The sequence below is a fragment of the Strix aluco genome, chromosome 1 (genome assembly GCF_031877795.1).
Source record: "Strix aluco isolate bStrAlu1 chromosome 1, bStrAlu1.hap1, whole genome shotgun sequence".
NCBI classification, from domain to species: Eukaryota; Metazoa; Chordata; class Aves; order Strigiformes; family Strigidae; genus Strix; species Strix aluco.
Window position 1 is genome coordinate 129,982,671 of NC_133931.1, and position 27,661 is coordinate 130,010,331.

Consider the following 27,661-nt stretch of genomic DNA (forward strand, 5'->3'; position numbering starts at 1 on the left):
TAAATATTTGCCTAGGTAGTGTTTTGACAAGAAATACTGAGATGATTGATCTTTCTGAGACAGGATAAAACAGTTTCTTAGTAATTTTCCTAGCCACATCATTTATTTTTGTGCTGAAAACTGTGGTCTTCTACAAAGACAAAAAGGACATTGATTAGGTTTCATTGAAATGCTAATATTAAAAAGAACCCTCCCAATTTATTATCACTTGGCCCTAAATCCAGAATATGTATCCACAATGGCTTTCTTAAATCATTTTTAGGGGATGTCAATCACCATTGACCACCAACATATCATTTCACTAATACAACAAGATACCAGTAGTCTAGAAATTCAAATGATTCTAAAGAATTATTCCTGGCTTTAGTTTTTCTTCTTTTTTCTTTAAACAAACAAGTGTGCAGGAACTTATAGCCAAACATAAGATGATAAATTAGATGATCCCATTTACAATGGTTCAGTGAACAAATTAAGCTGACCCAGTTGCCTGTCTTGGATAATTTTTAATTTTAGGTTCATAATCTAAAACTCAATGTACTGTAAGATGTTGAGCTAATTTATAGAGGGATGTGCAGCTTAAAGCTGCCATTTGTTAGGGAGTCTAAAGGGAAATAATTTTGTTTGTTTTAAAGGAATACATATGGTTAGATAATAGCCATTGCTTTGTAAATTAAATTATTGCAAGAGCAGTAGACCATTGAATCTGAATGTATGCATCCTCTGCCAATCCATGCACCCTCAGGTGATGGAAACTTTAAAACATTAAATTAAAAAGCTGCAAAAGCCTCCAAGGGGACTATTTTTCAAGAATCTTTTCATTCTCATCCCTCATAACCTGCCTTCCTCTCCTGTTTCTCATGCTCTTAATAAAGCCGAAACCTGAGGTGGGAAGGTGTTGCTGCCGGGTGAATTGGGTGGCTGGAGCTTCACGGAGAGACGGGTCTGCCTGCGTGGAGTCCTGCCTGTCTCTTCGGTGCCGGCCTGGTGCCGCAGGCTCTTCCCTGCCGGCTTCCTCCGAACTTTTCCTGCTGGTATCTATCTGCCACCTGCTGTCAGTGCCTCGTAGCTGACCCTCAGCCTTTGCCTTTGAGCAAGGTGCTGTTGTGTCTTGTGGCCTCGCCGCCGAGAGCAGGACTGTGCGCAAAACCCATTTTTAAGAGTTTGTCTAAAGAATAGTGTCGGTTTGCTTTGTTATTATTATTTATTTTTGTTATATTGTTATTTATATGGATTATTTCGTTATTTCTGCCACGTCTGTTGGCGCGCTGCCTTTGTCGATGCCTTCCCTCTCGCAGCCTGCGGCCGGCTGCGCTCGGGGGGCAGGTTGCTGCGCTCCCCCCGTGGGGCGACGCAGGTTTCTCCGTCTCGCTGCACCTCAGCCAGCCGCCGCCACCAGCGGAGGCGCTTTCAGACGGTCCCTCTGCAGAGATCTGAGGCGCTTGGGCCCTCACGGGAGAGGCAGAAGGTGGCCCCTCGATGCCTTTTCTCGGGGTGACCCTCTGGCCCAGCTCGGCTCGAAGCCGCCTTCCCGCTGCGCGTTCGCCCGCGCTCCAGCGGGTGGCGCCCGAGCACCGCGCGACGGGCGGGGCCGCGTCCCGGCCGCCCTCTCCGTTGGGCAGGGTTGGGCCCCCGCGTGTCACCGAGCGGACACGACAGCCGGTTGAAATCCGGTTTTGTCTCAATTAGAGCCATCGCTTTTTGCTCCCGCCCCACCCTTTATTTCTCTTCTTTTTCCTGTGGAGGTATTTTAGAGGAGCAGCAGCTCGTTCGGATGTTCTTCCAAACTGTTCACTCGTCACCCCTTGGCTGCCTTGAATTGTGTAGAGAAGCAGCACCTTGCTTTGTATTTAAAATGTCGCTTTGCCTCATAATGTGTACACATGGACCTTATTTCAATCGATGTATAAATTAAGCAATTTAGTGGTTGCTTAGTCAGTTAATCGAAAATCTGATCTCTCTAGCCAGTGAAATAAGCCCTTGACCTCTTGGCGATTAAAATACCAGTACCGTGTCTCACTATCACAACTCAGCATTGCTGGGAGATTTGGGGTCTTTATGGGACACTTCAGTCCGCTGGATCGGATTAAATTCCAATATTGAGCAATTTGATCCATTTTATCTCAATTTTTAGTGAAAGAATATCCTGGTACTTATCCCATTGGAGTCTCTGATAAAGGATTTTCATTCCTTCGGTGGGAACAGTCTCCAGGAGAGAGCTAGTATTGGTTAAAATCTCCAGTATGGGAGGAGAAGAGGAGGCCCAGTCCTTGGTGTGTTGTGACCAGTGAAAACATCTAGGTTGTTGAGAAGACCTTTCAGGGGAGATCATGACATCAAGGAGGGGGTGCTTGCCTCTTGAATATTAGCTTTCAGAAAGCTGACAGTGCATCTCTGCTTAGATCACCCAGCTAGTTGGAGAAAAATCTGAAATCTGTTAATTTTGTACAAAGAAGGTGGATCTATTCTGGTCTTGCCTGTAAAAAGTTCAAGTGTTTAATGGCATGACTTTAATAAAAGTGAATTCTGAGGGCTGAATTGAAAAGTTATATGTTTGCAGTGACACTGTCTACCGTACATTTACAAAGGTGGTTCTGGTTAGAAAAAGTCAGGTTTTGTTTGTTACGTTCTTGTGGGGTTTTTTCTTCTGGAGAAATAGTCTGCCAATTTAGTTTATTATGTGAATTTCTAAACTTCAGGAGGAAAAAACCTCTGGACTCAACATGCATTTGTACCATAAATGTATTGCTGAAGACATGTTTAAGTTATCTGCAACACTGAAGTCTGCATTATGTTCTTCGAAAAGTTTTAAATATCTTGTTGTTTGTAATGGGAAGAACAAGGTGCAATGTACTTATCTTTCTGTTCTTTGCTATTTCTTGTACTAATGTTGTAAATGGCTTTTGAAAAACATTTGTTTTGATAAAACATTGTTCTTGTTAGGATGTGATATTACATCATGGAAATCCTTTTTTGTTTTGTGAAGGAGGACCTCAGAGAACTACGTGAAGAACCAACTGATCCTCAAGCTCAGCAAGAAATAATTAACAGCATTGAAGAAGTTTATTTTTCCAGTGATTCCTTTGATATTGTGAAGTATGAGTTAGAGGTAAGCTGTCATCTTAAAAGGAAAGACAGTAATATAACAAAAAATGAGGGTCAAAAGTATACTTGTTTCAATGAACTATTTTTCATTTTGTTCCTTATATCTTGCATTAACACTATACCCTCCTGTCTCATCTTGCGTTTGTGTGGAGATCCTAACAGACAGTATTGGTACGGAGTCTCTTCTTTTAACGTGGTAGAATTAATATCAATTGTGCTAACAGGCATTTCATAATTTAAACTATGGTGAAAAAGCCAAAATAGTTGGAGGAAAAAAAAATGTATTCTGTGTTTTGGGTATTTTTTTAGCAAGCTGACTGAGACATAATGATTTCAATGATTAGATGGGTTGTGTGTATGCATATATGGCTTAAAATAAGGTAACTTTGAGGTAATTATGATATTTTGTGATGTAATTATGATAATACATTGTTTATTTTAACACTGATTTACTTCAGTATCCATCATTCGAAACAATGGATTAATTCTACAAATTAGATTGCAGAAGCAATAAGAACGTTTCTTTAATGGAACGGCTTGGTTAGTTAATACTGCAAGTATATTTAACATCCTTTAATTTCTTACTGAATTTAATTTGTTGTTTACATGCAGAGGCTTCCTCCAGTGCTTAGTCTTCAAGAACTGGAAGAGTACAGAGACAAATTAAAACAACAGCAAGCTGCTGTAAGTAAAGTAGTTTCCTCTGTACCATCAGCAATTTGTTCTATTGTCTATAAGTCTAGCCAGAAGTGTAACTGAAAAAGTTTTGATTTTTTTTTTAAACACATTAGATGTTAAGCATTTTTTCTTTTAATATTGTGTTGTCTGCCTTTATAGTGGAAAATCATACCTGTAAATCATATAATCATATGAAATCATGAAAGTAAATCTTGATGATAAGTATAGTAACAAGGAGTGAATGTGCTATTTCTTTAGAAACTTGATTTCGTGAATGTTCAGCTTTTCATGTATTTCAAGAAAAGTAATGTTCAACTCAGTGCTGAATAGTGCAGTAGTATCTCTTTTTTGAGGGATTTCTGGCAATGTAAAACATAAAATGTTTTAAAAATTCTTTCTTTAGAGTTGCTATTTTCTCTTATTTTTCATTTGTCAATTTGTTAATTGTCCGAAGGCTTTCTAGTGAGTACTGGTACAGAGTTATTACGTAATAAAAGAAATGAAATGTAACAATGAATAATAACTATAATTTACGAGGGGAAATCGGAGTTGCAGCTTCTGAAAGGTACTTGTTATATTTCAGGCTTTTTTTTTTTTATATTCATACATTTAATAATTGATTCATTGCTCTTTTAAAGATGAATAATATGATACAGGAATGCATTAACTGTGGCATTTGGAGAGTATCTGCAAGTAAAATAATAGTAATAATTCTAATTCATGTCTTTTAAATGAATGAAATGTACAGAAGGAGAATATTGAATCGTTGACAATACATAGAGAACAAGTTCCTTCTGCCTAAGACTGCTTTTCCCAGAATCACAGAATCATCTAGGTTGGAAAAGACCTTGAAGATCATCTAGTCCAACCATTGAATAAACCTGTGAAATTTTGTAAAGTATTAGAAGTTGAGCAAATGAACATTCCATTTTCTCACCAAGAGGTATAAGGAAAGAAGTTGAAAGTGGGTGGTGGTTTTGGCGGTTGTGTTGCTTTTTTGTTTTTTTAAAGTTTAAGAGGACATCTGGTGGTGACCTAGTTTTGCAAAGAAATACACTCAAGACTGAGACAACTTCATTGACATATGCTGGATACTCCTAATACCTGTTATCAATGTCTTGGGCATTCTGCCTGCACGATGGGAACTAGCTGCAGCTAGAGGGGTAGTTTCAGTGCAAGGCTGCTAATGAATAATAGGGGTGAGAACTGAGCAGGAGGTTTTCAGTAAATATGGCCCAGATGTGTCTGTCTTTTAGAAAACAAACAAAAACTCTCAGTCAAAACTTTTGTTGACAAGAAACATGTGTCCAATTCTTCCCCCACCATCATCCCCAGTCAGGATTGGGCCTTTCTTATGTCTTCCTTAATCTAGTCTAAATGTGATTCTGTTATAGAAAGGATTTGTTGGGTTTGTTTTCCTCCTCGGGCATGTGCCAAGTTGCTAAAATTTCTTGTATGCTTATATCATGTCCTTGTGTCATATTTCCAGGTGGAATGTGAGAGACTGCTACATTTTTTCTTTTCCAGTCTCAATTATTGTCCATTTATCTTGTGATATGTCATTTAGATTACTGTCTGTCTTAAAGGACATTAGTGCCCTTCATGGAAGACTGTACTGCAGAATGTTGTACGTTGTTAGTTCAGTCCTAAAGATATTTTAATGCTGATTGTGAATAGATCATTAGATAGAGGACTCAAGAAGTCTGTTGACAGATCACACAATACCACCGCTTTTGAAAAAGAATAAATACTGCCTTTTTCACTTCAGTGCCTGTATCTATCGCAGGTATAGGAATTTACAATAGTGGTTTAGAGATAATTCCAACTTCTAAATTTCTGTAACACAAAGTGCTCAAATAAGTGTGAATTTTAAGTAACAGAGCTTTGATCTTCCGCTTCTCACTGACTGTTACCATCTGCTTTTGCACAGCTGATCTTGGTCATGCCTTTGTTTTCGGGGTCACTATAGACTCTGTATTTTCCATAGTTTTCCTATTACAGTCTTCCATTTCATTGTATGGATCCCGACTCAGTCAAGACTTCTTTAAAGCTGCTATGATACACATATTAATTTGTCTAACAATCTTGGTACAGACAATTTGAATTAGGCTTTTTAGCTGTGTTTCTGTTTGACTTCATTTTAATTAGTAGACTGATATCCTCAGCTGTATCTTTTTTTTCTTCAGGAGATGAAATATTTTTTCCTGATGTGATTAGGAAAGAGAAATTAGTTTTGGAGAAAATTGTTTGATCCTCTCAAAGATCGTTGTTGTTTGCATGCATTGATAACTGCAGTCACTTTCATTGCTAGCAATTGCAATTCTGGATTCCAAAAGTTAAGGATCAATGCAATTGTATGGAAGATGCCAAAAGGGGTGGGAAACTTGGAAATGAATGGAAGTAACCTGGGATAATATTGCTCATCCAAAAGAAAGGAAAGAGAATAGCTTGGAAGCTCAGAGAAGTGTTATCACTAAATTCAGGGAAAGAAAAACAAACACGGCTGCAACAGATGCTTGACAGTGTTGGGATTGTTATTAGTCAAGGGTAACTGAGAACTTGCAAAACAAATTAAAAAAGCAGTGTAAAAACTGAAAATGAAATGCATCTTTTATTCATGTGTACTGCTTGATGAATCCCTTTAACAGTGAAGAATCAAACCACTGGATTTTGTACTAGCACAATGCATGACTAGCGGGGGTATTCCTGTCCTAAAGTTTTTACAGGTACGGGGCTAGTGGGAAGAACAGGTCAGAAAAGGGAGGTGAAAATTTCACAGCATATAGACTGTGCAGTGAGCAAAACTTCTTTAGAGCCCTAAGGTCATGTAGGCTTGTGTAGCGTTTGGCCTGATAATATCCTTTCCTGCCCAACCCCAGCTCTGGAGTGGTTCTTTTTCTGTCCTGCAGAAGAAAGCTTTATTATCTATAGAACAACTAAGAGGTTTTAAAATAGTTTTATGATTCTGGCTGGTTTTTTAATATGGAAGGAGGAGAGCATAGCTAGATATATGCCCCTTGTCCAGATTGCAGCTGATGATATTGGAGTACTCTGAAGACCATTTGTATTCAGGTGCTCTTCCAGAGGATGGGAACTGACCTGTTGGAGCCACTCAAGTTGGTTACAGGAATGCTGATTGAAGATCCCAACTTTGTGCTATGTTTGACTAAGAATTCAAACATATAAAAACCTCATCTGTCTTTCCCAGTAGTGTGTTGTAGGCTGTTTTATTTTCGTTTCTGAGAATATTGTTCCCCAAGAAGAATATAGAGCAATACCAGTAATTTGTCATGTTTGAAACGGTTTCTTCTTAAATACTTGTATTCCTTGCTGAAAAATAAAACAAAACACACTGTTCTCAAGTTTGTGTTTGTGTGACTGTTAGTGTTGGATTTTTTTTTTTAGGCTTGTGTGTTTACACACAAGAGACTAAGACACACAAGACTGTAGCAATGTCCATTTTTAAATTAAGTACAGACAGCAGCTCTCCGTAGCATTTCACTTACTGTTAGTTCAGAACAATGGAGAAAATTTTAAAATATGCATGTTCTGTGTGCTAAAGAAAGGGTATAATGTGCTCAGGGTGAATATTCATTTTAACATGGAATTTTCTTTTAAATACAATTATCAATTTGAAAGGTAGGTGTCCTTACGGCTTTCTTAGATCTCCATAGTAGATGGTTAACTTAAATTTGTACTCTAGCAGTAGCATAAGCAGAATGTAAACACTTGCAGTGTCCCATGTTATTTGTTTTCTATTTTAGCGTGTTCCTTAACAAGCAAGAGAGGTAAGGGATTAATTTAAAAATGCCCACTAATTCCTAGATGGAACTGTAAACACTTTTCTTGTCTTGCTCCTAAGGAAAGCTGATTGTCATTTTTAGGATTTTTTTACCTTGTGGCATACTTCTTAATAAATTTGAAAACTACAGAACTAAATGATACAGAATCACAAACTTGTGGTAGAACTTCAATATAGGGATGGCCTACTTAATTGAGATTGCTATGTTTCACGTGTAATGTTCTTTTTAAGGTATCTAAGAAAGTTGCAGACTTGATTCTTGAAAAACAGCCTGCATATGTTCAGGTAAGACAACTAACAGTCACTTTTTAAGAGTAAACCACTCCATTTTGTGCTGTTATAATGCTGCATTGTTTCATTGGGGATTAAATCTAGTAATTTGTTAGTAGAGATGCTAGTGCCTGGTTGGAACTAGCTGTCTATGCAAGCTAATCATCTGTAGAGTGAAAAGAACCAAGGGTGTATTAATCTGGAGGCTATTAGGTTGATAAAGGCTTTGGCATATGACCATTTTAAGAAAGCTTTCTGATAACATGAATTCACTGGCTATTAGTCAATATCTGATTTGAATGAGAGCTTCTTTAGTGCCTGTGTTTAGGAATGGTTTCAGATCTTTCTCCGTAAGAGAAAACATCAGTGACTTTCCTTAAGAGCACCTAACCAGAAACCTTCCACTAATCTCAGGCAGTCATGAGAAGAAAGCATCTAAGAGAAGACTGAGCTGAAAATAGAGCCTCAACGTGTCAAAGATCTCTGAGAGCAAAACAAAGCAAAACTGCTTTAGCTGCTTGCAGGAGAATGTTGGCATGGCTTCTCTCCTTGTTCCCAAAGCATAATTGGAACAACTGTCATAATGATTCTCCAAAGAGAAGGGTTTTTTTTCCACCCATTTAGTTTTAGTAATGCCCCTGTACGTTTGGTCAGCTCTGCCTGATTTTATCTGATCTTTCCATGAAATGACAGAATTCTGCAGTGAAAACTTGGTATTGTTATCAAAGTAGTCGGAGAATTACCCCGTGGTGGGTAATTCTGAGTGTGTACAGCACCTTGTGTAAGCGTTGTCATACCAGTTATTATGGCAATTCTCATTTTGGTCAAGAAGCTGGAGAGAGTGTGGGAGGGCAATGATGGCTGTATTTGGTGGTGGAGCTCACTCTTTCCTGCCCCCCTCCCTTTCTCCTCCCTTCTCCTCCTCTCCCCTCCCTTCTCCTCCTCTCTTCTTTAAGCTTCTTCCTGTTACGTCCCTCCCTTGCTGCCTCCTCCTCAGCTGACACACTGTTGCTGCAGCCTAGGGCTTGTACCCCCTAGGTGTTAGTTAACCCACGGTAGATCTCATGAAGCTGGAATTATTTTCCTCTTTCATCCAGAGGGCACAACTTCCTCTTGTGCTTGCACTTACGGCCTGCACATCCGGCCTTAGTGACCTTGTGAGTGTCCCATCTGTGCTCTGGCGTTTTGCTGGGCAGAAGTTGATAACATAGAGGAGGAACTGTTTTTGGTGAAAGATGCAGCTTGGTGATTTGTCAGAATTATTTGTATCTTTGAAGACCAACCAGGAACTGATCTTAATTTGAACTAAACTTTAAACTTGTTTTTGCTTCTCATATCTTTAGAATTAGATTAGTTTTCAAACTGAAAGTCTCCCTTCTCTCCATGGAAAGCACTTGATATGTTTTGAAATAATGAGCAGTATTTAAAAAAAAGGTGTTTTTTTTCTTTAGGGTGGGGAGAATGTTCACTTTTCTGCAGTGCTGTTCCTAACAAAAGAAATCCTAATAGGTATATTAAAAAAATTATTTTTTTAAAGGAGTTGAAATTATACTAGACACTTCACTAAGTCAAAATCAAGCTAAATTCAGGTCACCTGTGCTGAAGAGTTTTCAGCTGAAATTCAACAGGATACAATTAAAGTTCATTATGAAGTGACATCTGTTAAATTGGTAGAACACAAGTGCTTCTGAACAAGAAAATGCTGTGTGTAACATGATTTTTTTTTTTTTTGCTTGTTTTGCTGCTCTCTGGCACATTAATGCAAATTAAACACAGTGCTTCTGTCACTGAAATTCGATCATTTTGTGGTGGTGTATTAATGGTATAGAGATTTTTAGGCTAAACGTACAGTATATAAATGTAGAGGGTCCCACTGCAATGAAAATGGTTTTCAAGTATCTTTCTTCAAAAGAGAATTGTATTTTAAAAGATAGTTAATGTTACATTCCAGTGCTTAGCATATATAAAATGTTGAAACAAATAATATATAAAGTAACTTTACAAAGTCATTATAACATCTCAAGAGAAACCTACAAATCACTAGTCTTTACTGGTGTGTAGCACGACTTTAACTTGTATATTTAACCTGTTGTCTCTCTGTAGGAACTTGAACGTGTTACATCATTGCAGACTGGCCTTCAGTTAGCAGCTGTTATTTGCACAAATGGAAGAAGGTATCTTGCTTAAATAATGTCAGAGATTGACATGGGAAAAAAGTATTTAAGAAGAAATCTGTAAACTCCAGAAGTTTGCTTGCTGATATTTCCTATTTCTATGCTGAATGGAATTAGCAATAGTAGTTAAAGATACTGAAACAAATACCAACTGCATTTTCTCTTTCAATTAGGAGTTCTCTTTAAAACAGGAACCTTTTGAGGTGCACCATTGATCCACAGACGAGTTCTGCAGAAGGGAAAACATACCTTCTTAGTAGTCTGTTGGCATCATCTCAATTTCTGGGTTTCCCTAACAATGCTGACAATCTTGTTTTCTAGCATGTATTTTGATGGATATGTTAGAATTTATTAGAAATAAGTTTTATTTTATGTAACATTGAAGATTATGTTAATTTTTAACTTTTGCAGACACCTGAATATAGCAAAGGAAGGCTTCACGCAAACTAGTTTGGGGCTTCTTGCAAATCAAAGGAAACGACAGTTGCTTATTGGACTGCTGAAGTCTCTGAGAACAATAAAAACACTGGTATGTACAGTTCTTTTTGTTCAATGGCAGAATATTTGTCTTCATTTCTGTGTAGTTATCACTGTGATATTTTTTTTTTTATTTTTAGCAAAGAACTGATGTGCGTTTGAGTGAGATGTTGGAGGTAAGTCCCTGCCAGACTATTTTTGTCAGTCCCTTTTTTGTCCCTTCATTCCTTCCTCTTGCAAATAGGCTATGGGTGTGTTTGTGTGGTGAAATTATATTTTTATTCTTTTTAAAATGTTGTGAGAAATAACTCATATCAAATAGCCCTTGTGCTGGGGAGGAGTATGTTCTTCAAAGACTTAATCCTGCCTTTAGATCTGGGCACTGAAGCTTGAGTTAGTTCAGTAAGAGTGCTGTGGAGTCTTCACTCCCTTCCCAACCCTCAACTTATACTGCTTTTCTGCCCTTAGCTTGATATTTGGAAAAAAAAAAAAGGTGAGATTTAGCTGATTGATATGATGGATCTAGATAAATTACTTCTACTGGTATATCACTGTACAAATTTATATATGGGCTCCCTACTTATGCTTAAAAATAATAGTAGCTTCTTTCCTTATTCATTGGGTTGGATTTTTAATAGTTACAGAAAACATTGTTGCATGCAGGCCATGACACTGAAAATTCTACTGATACAGTGTATGTACTGCCTAAAACTGCAGTAGATGCTGCACAGAGCAAACCCAAGTTCTTGTCGTAAGGTGGTTAGTTGTATGACAGTCAGCTTCAGGATCTTATTGACAACTGTATTTTAATTGTAACAATTTTGACTTGTTAGTTTGTCAAATATTTACAGCTAATACTGAGTGGAACGTCCTTATGATAATCTGTAGTTACTAAATTTGGAAACTGAGTCTTAATAATTGTGACTCTTAAGATTCCTTGAGTTTAATTCCATCTTGGGTAATACACCTCTCAGTACACTTTCTTATTCTTGACCAAGCAAGAATGTATTAATTTACAGGCTGCATAAACATTGTCTTCTGCTCAGTAAGCCCTGTACAATGATTAGCTTTTCATTTCTGTGCTGTATTTTGTTGCACAGGGAATCAGCTCTTTACTGTCTACTGACAGGAGTTGTCTTGATGCAGGTGTGGGTCATTCACACACAGACCCTAATGTCTGGTTATCATAATTTGCCAGTGATTTTTAAACATTAAAGGCTGGTACTGCCCTTTCTGGCTACGTGCAGTTTTAGAGCTGTGCTCAGTGTGTGCTCCCAGTAAGGTATCCCAGATATTGGCCAATTTATTGTCTTTACTCCAAGAAGAAATTAGTAGCTTGGAATATGCATGAGAGCTAAGAGTAGACATTCACAGAGGAATATTTAGATAGGGTTCCCAATTAAAAAAAGACCAGACGTGAAGCTATAATAACTTACAGGGGTGAGCTGCATCTGGAATATATTAGTAATAAATGTTATGCAAGCAGGCTTTCTGATTTAAGCTCTGTTAGGCTTAATGGAGCAAATACCAGGTTTCCAATGGAGAAAGATGCAAAGAGCTGTAAATGCAGCAATCATTTTAGACCAATGTACTGTTCTGTTTTCATCTAATGGATAACATTTGTGGGGTTTTTTGTGTTTTTAGCTAAACTTGATCTGCATTAGAATGCTGCTGTTAAAACCAATTTAATTTCAGAAACTCCTTTATGATAATAACCAAATATAAATTGCTCTTGCGTTTTTACTCTTCAATTGATGACTTCAAAATTCCGGTAACAGCTTTGCGTTTGTGCTCTCCGAAGCACATAATATAATGGATGTAATTAGGACAAAAAGGGAAGCTCTTAGCTATTAAAGAGGGTTTTCCTTCCTCCAAGAGCCTTTCTGGCCTTATTTCTAATAGAATACGAAACCAGTAGTTATACACAAGGCACTGCCCATGTTCTGTGGGCAAGATCCTGGGGTTTTACATTTTTGTGTGTATGTTTTTGTTTTGCTTTTTTCCTGGCATCTTCATGTACTTCCTGATTGATCTGTCTAGCTATTGGATATTCTTCTTATAAAATAGGACAATATTTCCTTACTTTTTTTCCTAAAGTATGTTCTTTTTGTCCTGGGGCCTTGTGTGAGCCAGTTGTCTTTAATTTCTAATTAGCTATGGAATGTGTCAAATTAAGTAGTGTTATTTGGGCATACTGTTGAAGTGTCTCCCTTGTCTCTTTTTAGTGTTTGTAAACTATGGCAACAACCTGCCAGTCTTGAACTTACCTCCTTCCCTGCTCGTGAATAGATCATATTGTATTAACAGAGGTTTGAAAGTTAACTGGGAAGATGTTAGTTGTTTTGTAATAAAAACTCTCTGATATGATGCGTATGAATGCATAAGAAAACAAAACAGCAAGTGATTTGCTTAAAGTAATGTAATACCTAGTGTTTTCAGATGTTGCTAACATGTCTGTTTCTAATTCTAAACTGCTTGCCCATTAAGTTCTGCAATAGACCCTCACATATTCTGTTTAACTTTACTGTATAGATGTAAGAGGCAAAATATTTTGTTCTTAATGTTTATACATAAGCATGCAAGCAAAAATGGGTGTTGCAGTATTTGCTTCAAAAGCCAAATTAGCTGTCCACTGTATTTTATCCTAAGGAAGAGGACTATCCAGGAGCTATTCAGCTGTGCTTGGAATGCCAGAAAGCTGCCAGCACTTTCAAACACTACAGTTGTATAAGGTAAGGTGACATTGTGCATATTTCAGCTTCTGGATGATTTTAGCTATAAATGGTATAAAACAGTGATTGTTAATTCTCATTTTCTAAAGCAGCTTTCTGCTTAGAAAAGTAAAATCAAGGCATTTATAAAAGCATAAGCATCCTCAGTATATAATACTATATAATAGTATATAATAACTCTATATAATCTAGAATAACACTATATAATCTATGTTTGGACTATATCATTGTTCTGTAACTGTTGTAGTATATTGACAGGTAAAGTTTCAACTGAATTATAACTGTGCTACAGCCTGCAAGCCTAGAGATACCTGAGCTAATTTTTTAATAAGCAAGTTTATATTCTGGAATTAATTTACGTACAGCAAGATGGCTTGTGGAGGATAACTTACCCTGAGTCTTGGCAATGAAATTAGCAAGTGCAGAGCTTCATGCTGTCATGGAAAAATTGCTTTCAGAACTGGAACTAATTCAAGTATCTGCAGTTCCTAGCTTAGGATCTTCATTGCTGTTTAGAAAGAAAAACCAAAAGGATTGGGTAAGCATTAAGTTCAAAGTCATAATAGATATGACCATAAAGGAGTAAAATGAAGTCAGTTTTGATGTTTCATCCACTAAGAAGATCATTAGATTAATTATATTTTTTGTGTTATTTTTAATTAGAATTTTAAATTTTTGGGTAAAATTCTGACATTGTTTGATCTGTCAGAATGCTCTCTGACTTAGAAGGGCCAAAATCTATGAAAACACATGCTTTGCCTCCCTCTGTCCTCTAAACGTATGCTTTGTTGCAACTTCAGAGTGATTACCCATAATCCTTTATTTCAGTTTAGCATTTGCTTTTGAGGTATAGTTGTTTCAGGATCTGAAGATGGACCAAAAAAGTGTATGAAGTTAGAAATTATACCTGGAAATAAGCCCTTCTCTATTCTGAAGTCAGATTTCAAAGCTGCTTTTTGCTTGCTTTTTAGTTCCGTAAAACTTGTGTGTGGATACAAATTGACTGTACAGCCAACATTTGCCTACGTATATTAAAATTCTGAATCCCTTCCTTATATAGTAGCAAATGAAAACTATTCCTTGTTTATCTGAATGAGGAAAAAAGACTGATTTTCCTCAGTCCTTGACAGTTTAGTTGTTGAGAAGCAAGATGACTCCTGAACAACTTTTGCTCTGCTTGACTCTACCTTCTGTAGACAGATGGGTCTTGCAGTCTTCCATACTTGTGTCTTGTCTATACTGTTCAGTAAGCTCTCCTTAGTATTTATTGCTCTTTCAGGTGCTCTGTGGCTCCAAACATTAATCTGATTTATTCTGTGTATCTCCTATATTTTTTTTCTTTTGGAGAAATTAGCAAAAAGCCAGATTGATTTCTTGGAATCTTACAGTGCTCATCTGGAAAACCTTGCTCTTCCGAGTTTTAGGTTAAATTACACAGTTTCTTTGACTTAAATTCTGTTTTTATGTAAATGATATGAAACTTTCTGTTTAATGTTGAATCACGTTAAGCTTTTATTGCAGCTTCAAAGTTTATCTCCAGCATGCTATGGCCAGTATAGCAAAATTTTGACCTTGGAACAGTTCATATTTTTGCCATTTGGAATATTTAACTGCCAAAGTCATACTGTTTTAAGTCTGATAGCATACTGACAAGATACCTGACAAATAGCTGTGAGGATTTACTACTTTGTCGTTGCACTCAAAAGGCTATCCTTGCATCCAAGAGGAAGGTTTCTTGAAAGAAAGAATGATGACAGAAAAAATCAGCACTGCTTGTTTATTCTGAGAGAGTTTTTTGACCTTGTTTTTGTTTGCATTGTGAGAGCAGAAGGACATTGGCTGCATTTGCATTTAGCCGCAAGTCTCAGCCCCAGTGGATACACTTCAGTCTCTGTGCACTGTTTTGCTTGCAGAAGTCTGAGAGAATATGTATTGTATGGAATAATGCCTCACTAGCAGGGTATTGGGCTAAATTAATAAATAGATCTGTTGCATTTCTGTTTAGGACTGCATTAAAAAACTGCTAGTCAAGAAAACAGACACGTGCTTGCATTTTCTAACATGCTTATATGAGACATCACCTGTGTATCTTCCCATGAAATTTTCACAGTATCCCTTTGATTGTATGCTGCCCACATGAAAAGAATCAGTGCCTGCCCTTGTACAATCATTCTTCACATTTTTCTTGCTAGACAGTGGTAGGAATTGGGGGTAGCTCTTAAACAGCAGGGGATTTAAACCCTTCTATGAAGCATATAACTTTTTTATTTTGGTGTATACATGATCTGAGGAGGCAAGCGCTTCAGCTTCCCTGCTAAGACTTCTTTGGTTTTAAGAATGGCTGCTCATCCTCCTTCGAAATAATAAGCTAGATGTCTATTTTTGTTCTCCATTGTCTTCTTCCTAGGGAATGCTTGCATTATGTGATTAATTTTTATTTAAAAATACAAATGAAAGTCTTTTGCCTTCTGCTTGTTAATCAGTTCTGATGTGAGTAGGCTCCCTTGAAAAACCTGTACGAAAATGTAGTGTCAGATAATAGGATGACTGTCTATTGCATCTGGGTCACAATGTTACTTCTGTTATATTGCAGTAATGTGCCTTCTAAAAATGCGCTAATTTAGATTTGTATGGATGGGGTGCAAAAAAATCCACTTCTAATACGTTTTTTATGAATGAAACGAATGCTTTGAATTAAATTCTCAGTTATGGTAAATGGGCTCTCATAACAATCATTTAGCCATTATGTCTGAGCACTACTTTTATAATTCTGGCTTAGAAACTACATACAGATTTAGCTGGACACTACATTTTTACATTTTCACTTCAATACTTGATCAAAGTTACTTATGAAATTTTGTGATTGCACCTTCTTTTCCTAAATCAGTCAGGATAAATGTAGGCTCTATTCTTGCAAACACCTCCATGTATCATAGATTGGTTGAATAAATAAACTATGAATGTGTGTATTCAAAATTGGTGCTTAAGACCTTTCTTGAATGGGAAGGCAGCACTGTCACAGCAGTTGCTGTAAATAGTAGGGGTGAGAAACACGTGGCAGTTTTACCTTGGTTGTGTTTCATGTGGAACAATTTCTTTTGAATTCCTCCCCATCCTCCTCTCCAAAAAGAAAAGAAACGTACACTGTTTCAGAATGGCCCTGATCCTGGGGCATTTGCTGGGAATTGTGACAGGAGGACTCAGATCCCTGAGCTGACCAAGCCTCCTATGTCACCAGGTGATTGCAAGCTGAGGCTTGCCTGGCATTAATAATAGTGAAAACGAAGGAACTAGTTTTCATGAGGATCTGTGTTGGTATACAGATTGAATTAGTCAAATATGATCACCTGCAATAATCAAGACATGGTGTCTGGAGCCCAGGAAGTTTTTCAGTCCTACACTGCAGTAGTTGAGCAAATTCTGCATGTGTGTGAACATGTAAGTTGCCTGGCTGAGATGAAAAATCCATGTGTATTTTTAATTGAATTAGAAAAGGTAAAGAATGCTAGATGAGCAGCAGCACGTTCATGATGTTTGTGTGAAAGGAGTCATAGTCTTCTGTTTATATGGTACCTGCTACCATTAGAGGCTTTGTGAATTTTCATAGGACTTACAGTGGTACAACTGCTTAATTTGTTCAGCCCATTGCATTGTTTTTTCTGATGTCAGCAGCTTCTGTATTTTAGACCAGTTAATTTCGACATGTAAACCAACTATATGCTTATATGCAGAGGGTGGTGGACTATGCTGTACCTGGTTCTAAAGATGGAAAGGAGTGATACAGTGCACAGAGCAAGTTTCTTACTTTTGTTCTAACATCATCTTGCTAGCTAAAAGAACTGGAGTAACAGGAAATGCTCATAAAATCTAGCAGGAGATGTAGTAACATTAAATTGTTATGGAGGCTTTTCTGTTTGAAGGCTTGTTGCATGTGGAGAAACAACAAAGAAATATTGGCTGCTTCATTTAGTGTTTAATGCCAGCTCTTTCTGATGCAGTTTTTTCCATTTAAACCTTTCTTTGGAGGGTGTTGTATCTAGGTTATGTAACAGAACCAAAAAAGGAGGGGTGACGGACATATCATTTAAGTGGAGAGAACTAGATAGGGAACCTAGAATCTGCCTTTTGATAGTTAATGTAGGCCCCTTAGGAGAAGATTCAGAGTACAGAAGTAAGTTGTCTAAAATCAGTTATGGTGATTATACCATGAAAATTCTGTGCCTTCCATGCTTGAAGGGAATATCCTGCCTGTTTCTTGGTTGGTTTGACCCTTCCAAACAAAAACAGAGGAGTCATATTTTGTCTTATGTTTCTGACAGGTGTTCTGAAATTTTTAAAGCCAATTATTGTTGGAAAGGAGTGGTTGTGCTTTTCTTTGTCCTAAATAGTTTTTCTTATGGTAGCTATTTTTGTGAATCTTGCTACATCACATACAGCTCAGAGAAGTGAAATGGTGGTCTTAAAAAGACTTTCTGAGGGTTGTGTAAGATAAGTTCTCAGGCGTTCCTGAGCAAGAAATAAAAGCTACCATACCATAGTTTGCAAAGACTTGACAGCCCTGACCTTCCTGGGTATGTTCTGCTGTAGACCACAGTACCAAATCAAAACAATTAGAGCATAAGTTTCCTGGGGGTTGGGAATGCCTTTGAATGCATGACTAAACGCTAGCAGGATGGGGTCTTGTCTGGGCCCTCTTAACACTGTTGTATTATAAACCTAGGGTAATGTGCTACTACAACAGTTATTTTAATTTGAAGTGTTAGGAATACTGCAAATGCCTGCAGTAAGTGCCTTTCAGTAGTAACAGTTGTGTGGCGATGCTAGTCTGACACAGTAACAGCAGGTTAGTGACTGTTACAGAGGCTCTCAAACTAACAGCAATCAAAATTTAAGAATTTATTATCAACACAATTAACTAGACCTCCACAACCATTCAACAGCAGGTTTGAATGCCTGTGAAAGGAGAACAAAACACGACTTCCTAGGGTTTAACAACAACCCAAAGCTCTCTATCACAAAACAACCTAGGGTTTAACGACAACCCAAAACGCTCTATCACCTAACAAGTGAGGACTCTCAACCTCGAGGAACTTTTCAGGAAAGCATCGTGACCCAAGTAACCTCAAGGACTTTCCTTGGGCGGCATCATGGCGCAAGGGGAGAGTCCTTGACTGCAGCGTGCTGCTCCAGTGGACAAGCTCAAAATGGTTCCCCTAGGGGACTCCATTTATACCCAAGCCGAATCTGATCTGTGGTCATTAGCAGCTCCCGTTGGCCAAAGGCCCCAACTACTGTGAAGCCCTGAGAGCAAAGGCACAGACAAAGGAAATCAACAGGTGCTACACTTCAGCAACCAAGAAGGTCTCTTTTCATTGAGTGGGTGCACCTGCCACAGTGACTTATGATAAATTACTGTGTTGTGGCTTGGTAGCAGGCAGATGTGTTTTTTGGAAACAAGAAACTTGGCGTGAAATGTTAATATGATCAGTAGTTTTATTTTAAACATTTTTTTTCTTTCATTAATAGTGAGTTGAATTCAAAACTGCAGGATACCTTGGAACAAATAGAGGTAAGAATAAATATACTGATGTTTAGTATATGTTAGTATTTAACCTCTAGGTACTATAGCTTTCTAATACGATGTTATAAGCAATTACAGAACGTGCACATTTCTTTTAAATACTGTTTGGAATGCTATAGTCATTGCTATTCATGTAGACTTCTGTGCTGCAATCAACCTAAATGCTGTATAATATCTTATCAAACTTAGAAGTCCAGCTCACTAATTGTGCCAGCTTTAACTAATAAAGTAGGCACGTAACATTTGAAGTACTGGAGCAAAGGTGTTCCCTGTATGCTGAAGACGTATGGTGTTTTCAGTCCATGAACTGCTGTGAATTCTTTAGACCACTCCTGAATAGTTGTGAAAAGTAAATTAGCAGCGTGCCAATAGGTTTGGATAAACTACACAAGACGTCACCAATTCACTGTAAATTTTAGAGGTCAGCAAACGGGAAACTGCTGGACAGGGCCAGTGCTAACCCATAGGAGGTAAGACTTGAATAGCTGGGAAAGATGCGACTAACACAGATCTGTTTAAATTGGTAGATAGTATCACAAAAGCAAATTAATATAAAATGGTGTCTTGCTGGAAATTGGTGGCAAAAAATAGTTCATAAACAATAGGCATTATTTTAACTCCATTCCTAGGTAATTTTGAGCTGGAACTTGGCAAGCTCTTTGTAAGAAGTCTAGTAATACAGATATGTATAATGTATATGTAGTACATGTAATGCATAGCAGGAAACTGAATTAGCTATCCCAGCAGCTCTCTATGCCTCTAGTCAAGTGCTCTTTAGAAAGTCAGGTTAGCACATGTATTATTGTATCTTTTTATTTAATTCCCTGTACAATTAGAACTTTGTTAAATTTCCTTTATTTATGCCTTTGTATTTTTTCTTGCGAAGCTTTTTTTTTTTTTGGTTCTTTTACTCTTTCACTGATATATTATCTATTCAGAGCATAGCTGGTTCAAAAGACCTAATGAAATGACTGTTTTCTTCTCTCTCACATAGGCCAGTAATTAAACTAGTCTTTTTTTCTTTTAATATCACTCATGTTGCATTCCTGTTGCTTTCATTTACTTGCCATTTATTCCTTGTGAGCAAACGTTGATGTTGCTTAAAAGGAGACATGCATCTTTACTTCCTTTCAGTAACAGCTTTGCAGAGCAAGTTCTGCTTTATAGTAAAATCTGGAAAAATGTGCCATGTTGGTTGGTGAAAGCAATTCATAGTTAGCTAAATAATCATATTCAAGATTTTTATTTATTACTTGTGAATTTATAGAAATATCTTATTTTCCTGCTGTGAAAGTATCTTATTTTCTACTGGAATTATGTCTGTGCATGTGGGAGAAATGTAAGTCATCCTGGGGTTCGTAGAGTGTTCCTGTGAAATACATACTCTAATTAATATAGAATCATATTCTGCTAATTAATATTTTAATAATGAGTCTTCTCAATAGTTGAGTGTCTCTGCTTATGTCCATTCATTTTTTTGTCTTTTTTTAAATTCTCATAATTTAGGTTTTAACATTAACCTTACTTTTGTGCTATATTACAAATAAAATGCAAGGGGGCTATAGTGGAAGAAACCGTTGAAAAATGTAGCTGAAAAGATTAATGTGCTCTGTGTTTAAGAGCTGTGTTCATGGGCAGTTTGATATCCCTGTTTCTCTCTTTGAACAGCTGTTTTGTATGAAATCAGAGAAGGAAAACCATTTTTTTTTAAATTGGTGTATGAAATTCAAATTGCTGAGCAACCTTTTAAAGAAGTTCTGAATCTTTAGGTTACTGTCCTTTTACCATTTTGCTTGGGAAAAAAATGCTGATTTCGATTGTATTCCAGTCACCTTTTTTTGTGTTTAAAGAAAATATTGATCTGCTTAAGAAAACTCAACAAAATAAAACACACCACCTCCCAAACCCAACAGCAACAACCCCCCCAAATCTCTAGGATTAAAATTCAGAAATATTTTGTGGCTAGTGAAGTAATTAATGAAAATTTTCCAGTGGAGTAAATAAAAGTACACAGGGACTAAGCAACTGTCTCCTGTGGTTTCTATTTGCAAGAGCAAGACTACTTTGCAGGATCCTGAAAGACTAAGAATTGAAATGTGTTTAGTGACTATCAAGGAGAGAAAATGTCTGCTGGCTGTGTAGGTTACCATATTTGTGTTTTCTTTTCTTGCATCGTTGATTGAAAATAACTATAGAGTTAGGCTGTGTATCTCTGAATATATTACAGCATCTAAGTGAGAATTATGCTGTTAAGCTACATGGTCAAATTCTTGGAAGCTTTCTTAGTCATTAGGTATATGATCCTATTTTTTTTTGTTTGTTTTCATTCAGTGCACATAATAAATAGATGACCACTTATTGCAAAGCTGTTCAGTATGCTCAGACACAGCTCTGATGGCAGAACTAGTAACTGTGTGTATATATGTGTGTGTGCTTTCTTTTTTTTTTTCCTCCTATGGTATTGATCATTGTGCTGGTATAGTATTCCATAAATGACTTATTTCACAATGAACTTTTAAGTCAGGTAGTGTTAATTCCATTTAATAGATAGCAGTCAGAGGGTTTAGAAGTCTATAATTGAATTCCTTGAGCTGAAACATCTGTGGAGCATTTTCATTTTTTTCCCCAGATCTGGATTTTTCTTAGGAGTGGGAGTAGACAAGTCAGAAATCCCAGCTCTCCCATATTGGGGTGCTAGATCTTCTCAAAATAAATATCACTTTGAATTTGACTTCAGCGAAGTAGTGTACTTCTTACTATGCTTGTTCTTGGAAATGGTGAAACTGTTTTGCTGACAGAAATTTCAGACTGAAATACTTCAGGCTGCCAGAAGTAACATTTGAGAACCTCAGAATAGTCTTTTAATGTAGTCTTGGCTATTTTACAAGCATAATTATCAGATTGTTTAAATAAACATCTCTTCCTTGCTTGCTCTTGTCTAATGCATTACTTGGCCTGTTTTTATTTAGTGTTTAACACATTTTTTTCCGTCATTTACATAGGAACAATTGGACGTAGCACTCTCCAAAATATGCAAGAACTTTGATATCAGTCATTATACAAAGGTTCAGCAGGCTTACAGGCTGCTTGGAAAAACACAGGTTAGTAGTCATCTTCTGAGTAAGTCACAAAGAACTGTGGTGTAACAACGTGAAGCTTTGAGTACTGTGATGGAAGTATATTTTCCTAATTGCCATGGTTTAACCACTGGCTGGCAACTAAGAACCAGACAGCTGCTTGCTCACTCCCCCTTGGTGGGATGGGGGACAGAATCAGAAGAGTAAAAGTGAGAAAACTCATGAGTTGAGATAAAGACAGTTTAACAGGTAAAGCAAAAGCTGCATGTACAAGCAAAGCAAAACAAGGAGTCCATTCCCCACTTCCCATCAGCAGGCAGATGCTCAGCCATCTCCAGGAAAATGCGTAACAGGTACTTGGGAAGACAAACACCATCATTCTGAATGTCCCCCTCTTCCTTCTTCTTCCCTCAGCTCTATATGCTGAGTATGACGTCATATGGTGTGGGATATCCCTTTGTTCAGTTGGGGTCAGCTGTCCCAGCTGTGTCCCCTCCCAGCTCCTTGTGCACCCCCAGCCTGCTCGCTGGTGAGGTGAGGTGAGGAGCAGAAAAGGCATTGACTCTGTGTAAGCACTGCTCAGCAACAGCTAAAATATCCCTGTTTGTTGTAATCAATGCTGTTCCTAGCACAAATCCAAAACAGAGTCCCATAGTAGCTACTACGGAGAAAATTAACTCTGTCCCAGCCAAAACCAGCACACTAATGCTGATAAATCATGCAAAGTATACAAAGGCTTTTATAATGCTTAGATATTTTAATAGTACTTGCTAAATGTAAACTGCGTATTACTGTAACATGTAGCTTTTTGGACATGGTATGACTGTAACAGTTCCATATTTCAGCTCTGTTTATAATGCTGTTTGCATTATTAATTGTGTTTGGGCATGTGAGTACTATTTTTTTATAGCTAGGTCCATGTTACCAAGTTGTGCACAACCTGTCCCTTGTGTGCATGTGTTCCCATTTTATATTGTACTCAAACACAAGAGGAATGAAGTTGTGAGGAGAGTTTGTTTTTTTGTTGGTTTTTTTTTTTTTTGGCAACAAAATATGACACAAGGCATGTCAAACTTATACTGTGGACATGTCCTAAAAGTTACACCTCTCTGTGCCTATTTACATTTGTGTAAATAGGAGTAGATCTAAACTCTCCAATAGGAAGTAGTTCTCTTCTGTTGGTGCACTGCCTTGAGACGTTGATGGTTTCTCTGGGAAGGCGGTGAACCCATTGCCTTCTGACACACATATGAAGTGTGGAAGCTAGTACCAAGCTTCTGTGAAGTAAAGGGTGGTAAGGAGATGAGAAAGTCCGGGAGGCACCTTTTGTTAGTGATCAGTGTTCATAACATAGTGAGGCTAAACATGGTGGTGCCAGTGTAGCAATGGTGTTTTGCTTAGAGAAGAGATTCCTCCAGAAAGTTTTAGTTGCTAAAGATCACATCAAAGTGTCTGTCCCCAATGAAGACAGGACAAGAACCCCATTTGCTTTCTATTACGCTTGGATTTTCTTTAATGTTTACCAGTATTCACAAGTGTATCTGACATTAGAATGCCTTTTTTGGCTTTGTTTTTAAATTTTTGTTTGGTCTTTGTTTCTTTCTAATTAGAACCTTTCTAGCAAAGTTGGGTTCTTCTTCCATGGCTTGATGGTGATAACAGTGTAGCTCTGCAGTAGGATAGAAACGGATTTCTCTTCCCATACTTTGATAATGTGCAGAATTACTGGAGTGCGTAAAGACTGCAGTTGAAAATCGGGGGGAGAAGATTAATTAGACTTTTCCTTTGTTAGTGCACTGTATACAGTTTCTTTACTGAACAAAAGTAGGTATAATGTATTCAGTGCTCCAAAGTCTGGTGCTTGATATGTTGAGAAAGGCAGATTTTTTTGTTGGAGAGGAATGACGTTTCTGAACAAAACAAGTGTTCTGCATGGTTTTGTTACTGCATGGTTTTTGCCTGCTCTGTTCTCATGATAGTGACTTGTTTCTGACATTCCGTTTATTGCTATTAAAGTATGTATTTTGAACTTGTCCTGAAAATAATTTAGTTGCATCATTATTGAAATATCTCCCATTTTGACTCCTCGTTAAACAAAATAAGAACCTTTAGTGTCTTCAGTACTTTTCATGGTTTTATTTGTCATTCTGTTTTCTTTGACTAATTCAAGTTGGACTAGCTGCAGAAGATTGGTTATTTGCAATAGGACTGAAGCAGAATTACTTGTTTATTTCTTAGGGGTGTGATTGAATTCTCAGCTCTTGTCAGTAGCTAAGAATTTCAAATAGCAAGTAGCGAAACTGAACATTTTCAGATCTGCAGGAACTGATAGCTTCATTCTGGCATATCAAATAATTTTTTAATCAATTCTTATATAACATATATACCAATTATTAGCATATCTTGAAACAGTGAGAAAATTAAGTTACTGAAATGGACTAATGTTATGGACAGTTTATTAATGAATGATCAATAGGATAACTTGGGAAACAACCTGACCTGAAACTTGGGTATGATTATGGCAAAACTTACATGTTATTTAGTCATTAGTGTTTAGTACGTGTACTGATATTTGTTTTTCTGGGAAAAGTAAGTTTTGTTAGACAAATGTAAGGGTTTTTTTTTTATTGCAGAGAGGGTTTTTGTGAGAAATTTATTGATATGATGTGCATGCCTTTCTGTAACATTTAATCCTACTTTATATTCTTCAAGGAAGAACTCAGTTTGGGCAAGTGGATGGATTGAAGACTTTGTAATTGTGGTTTTAGCTTTATTAATTGCAAAGGAAATATTTTTATTTTAGTTGGAAGTGTTTCCAGTGGGAAAAATAACACTCATCTCAACTAATTTTTTTGACACATTCATCCATCAATGATTGGGAGGGTAAATGAATGAATGAGTAAATTCTATAATTAAATATATTATATACACATAAAACTAATATTTACTAGTGATAATGTCAAAAAAACCCTGGTGAGTTATAGAGGGAGGATGGCAGGGGAAAGTGATTTTACTGGTAATACCTGAACTCTTCTATGTCAGTGTATTGTAATATTGCCACGTCCTATGTTAGATATTTTTGAGACAAAAATTGGAGGCCATGCTTACAATCTCCTGTGTTCAGCACTGAAAAAGACTTATATTAAAAGATGATGACATATGACAAATTGAATTTTACTATTTGATTTTATGTTATTCCTTTTCTTTCAGACAGCAATGGACCAGTTACATATGCACTTCACTCAAGCCATTCACAACACTGTGTTTCAAGTAGTCCTTGGATATGTGGAGCTGTGTGCAGGAAACACAGACACCAAGTTTCAGAAGTTACAGTACAAAGATCTCTGTACAGTATGTAATTCTTGCATATATGTGTATTTTTTTAATCTGAATTTTCCCACTGTTGTAAGTGTACATTATGTAAGTGGGGGACTCAGTTATTAAAAGAACCCTGCAGCTACTATAGTTTCTTAATACAAGTCATAGGCTAATTGAGAGGTTGGTTATTCACAACTTAATGCTGATTTTGATTGCACTAAATCTTAGCCCTTTAGAGTTAGTGTACACACCATCTAAATAAATGTAAAGAAGTAAATCGTAGGATACAAACAGGAGACCAACATTTCAAGACTCCCATGTCTTCAGTATCATATGCTGGTTACTGGAATCACTGTTAGCGTTGAACTTTATTCCAGTGCATTTAGGCAGTATTCACAATTTCTATAATACTGCATTTCAGTAAGGATTCTTGTAAAGATACTAATTGGAGTCTTCCCATTACTCCTAACTATCAGATTCATTGCACTTTTGGTATCAAGATAAGGGACGGTGGTAATACTGAGATGCAAAAGCCTGATGATAGGCAGATCATGGACTGGGAATTACCATGCATTTTCCTCTAGTATAGATTTTAGATTCAGTTTCTTGCATATGTATGTTTTATTTAATTATTTTAAAATGTTGTTAGAATGAATTACTTTATTTTCAGTAGTAGTTTTAGTTCACTCTAATTCTTTCACTTGTGATTTTACTGTTATACTCTCAGAAATTCTCTTAAGCTTCACTGGTAGGGAGAGAGAGTGTGAGATATTTTAGGTGGTTCTAACATTGATTTAAAATTTGAAATTCTGTTTCTATCTTGATTGTTCTTTAGGTCATTTGTTTCAGTCACAGGCTAAGCCCTCATCATACTTCATCACCTCAAGGACCCACCAATTATTAGTGGGTTGCAGTTTATTAAACCAAAGTACAGTCACAAGGAGATTAAAGTTCATATTCTGATCCATTTTCTGCTCTTTCACTTCTAAGATCTCCTGGGATCATGTAGCTTCAACTAATAAACAACACATCTGCACTGAAGACAATTTCATTTTAAAGAGGTGCCTGTTTGACTTAAGAGGCTTATATAATCTAAGAGCCTTCATATGAGTGAAAGTGGATTATGAGAAATTAATTTATTTGGAGTAATTGACATAAGTATTAATGAACAGAATGAGTAAGGTTCCAGATAGGTGGTATTTGCACTTCACTGAAATGAATTCTAGTTCAAGAAAGCGAAAAAACCCTATCTCTGTTCAGTGGACTACAGCCCATTCATATTTCTGCTTTAAGTCTTCAGAGGATGGTTTTAATTTCTTAGCTTCTAATGCACTTTTCTTCTGATTTTTTTTGTTTTATAATTCATATATGCCCTTCAGTTTATTTCTCATTCTTTGCTAACGCTCATTTATTTACACTTACAAACAGTACTACTGAGTTCCTTCTGACATCTTCTAAAATATGGATTTTGTGCTGTGTTGATCCTTACCATTTACAGTGCAGAAGGATCTCTCAGATCACTGGAAATACCACATTTTGTAATATACAGAAAGAGAGTGGCTTTAACTGCTTGGTTACAAAATTATTACCTCATTATTTCTATTTGGTTTTCTTCAGCAAAACCCTTATGAGGTGCTTCTTTAGTTATGTGAGCCTGTTGGAATCTGGCAGTCTGTATAAAGGCAGGTACTCAAACTTTGGGACTATAATGTACTATGAATACTGCTGCAATTTCCTTGAAATTTACTGATTTTTATTTTTATTTTTCATTACTCTCTTGGTAACAATTAGGTATTTAGGGACAGACTGCAGATGGGAAATTATGTTCTCTGTTACAAACTATGCTGTTCAGTGTTGGTTGTTACCTGTTGCAGCACATTTGTGAAATCAGAGCTCCAAATAAGCTGGACTATCATAACAATTCAATTTCTAACTTCCTGTAAAAAAAACACCAACAGATTTTCAGCTCTTGCATTCAGTATTTTGGGAATAAATTGTTTAAGACTGAAATATGATCCTGCTTTCTCCCTGTCTAGTTCCAGTGAGAACCCTCTTCAATCCGTCTACTCTGTTAAGCCAGGATGCTCTTAACATATAAGTGGTTATGGAGCACTTACTCTGATTAAACAGTGGAGGTCATATAAAATTAAAGTCTTCCTTTTTGGGCAGATCTTCTGTTACGCGTTTCTAAAAATCTTTCTATATGAACTCATTTAACTCATTTCCATTTTACATGGGTAGTGGGGGGGACTATAGTGGGTTTTTTCTTTGTTTTAATTTTTTTGTTTGTTTCTTTTCTGAAAGTCAGATACTGGATTTTATAGTTATGTGGATTGTTTTAAAAGAATAATGTTTTCAGTAATTCTTAGGCACTTATGTAACTTATGTGCCTGTGCACTCTGAGTCACTGTTTCCTTGTTGAGCATTTAGTTTCCTAGTGATATACTATG

At 36.9% G+C, this 27,661-nt stretch overlaps 1 protein-coding gene across 3 annotated transcripts in view; it reads left to right on the plus strand.

The window, feature by feature from the left end:
• The window catches only part of VPS50 (VPS50 subunit of EARP/GARPII complex), a 97,185-nt gene that overhangs the window by 8,181 nt on the left and 61,343 nt on the right, over positions 1-27,661 (plus strand). For all 3 annotated transcript variants that reach the window (XM_074835748.1, XM_074835741.1, XM_074835732.1), the window contains exons 3-12: positions 2,984-3,106; positions 3,715-3,786; positions 7,814-7,867; positions 9,956-10,026; positions 10,438-10,555; positions 10,644-10,679; positions 13,153-13,235; positions 18,762-18,804; positions 21,819-21,917; positions 25,104-25,244. In XM_074835748.1, coding sequence (XP_074691849.1) covers positions 2,984-3,106; positions 3,715-3,786; positions 7,814-7,867; positions 9,956-10,026; positions 10,438-10,555; positions 10,644-10,679; positions 13,153-13,235; positions 18,762-18,804; positions 21,819-21,917; positions 25,104-25,244 — 840 coding nt within the window. The remainder of the gene's footprint in view (positions 1-2,983; positions 3,107-3,714; positions 3,787-7,813; positions 7,868-9,955; positions 10,027-10,437; positions 10,556-10,643; positions 10,680-13,152; positions 13,236-18,761; positions 18,805-21,818; positions 21,918-25,103; positions 25,245-27,661) is intronic.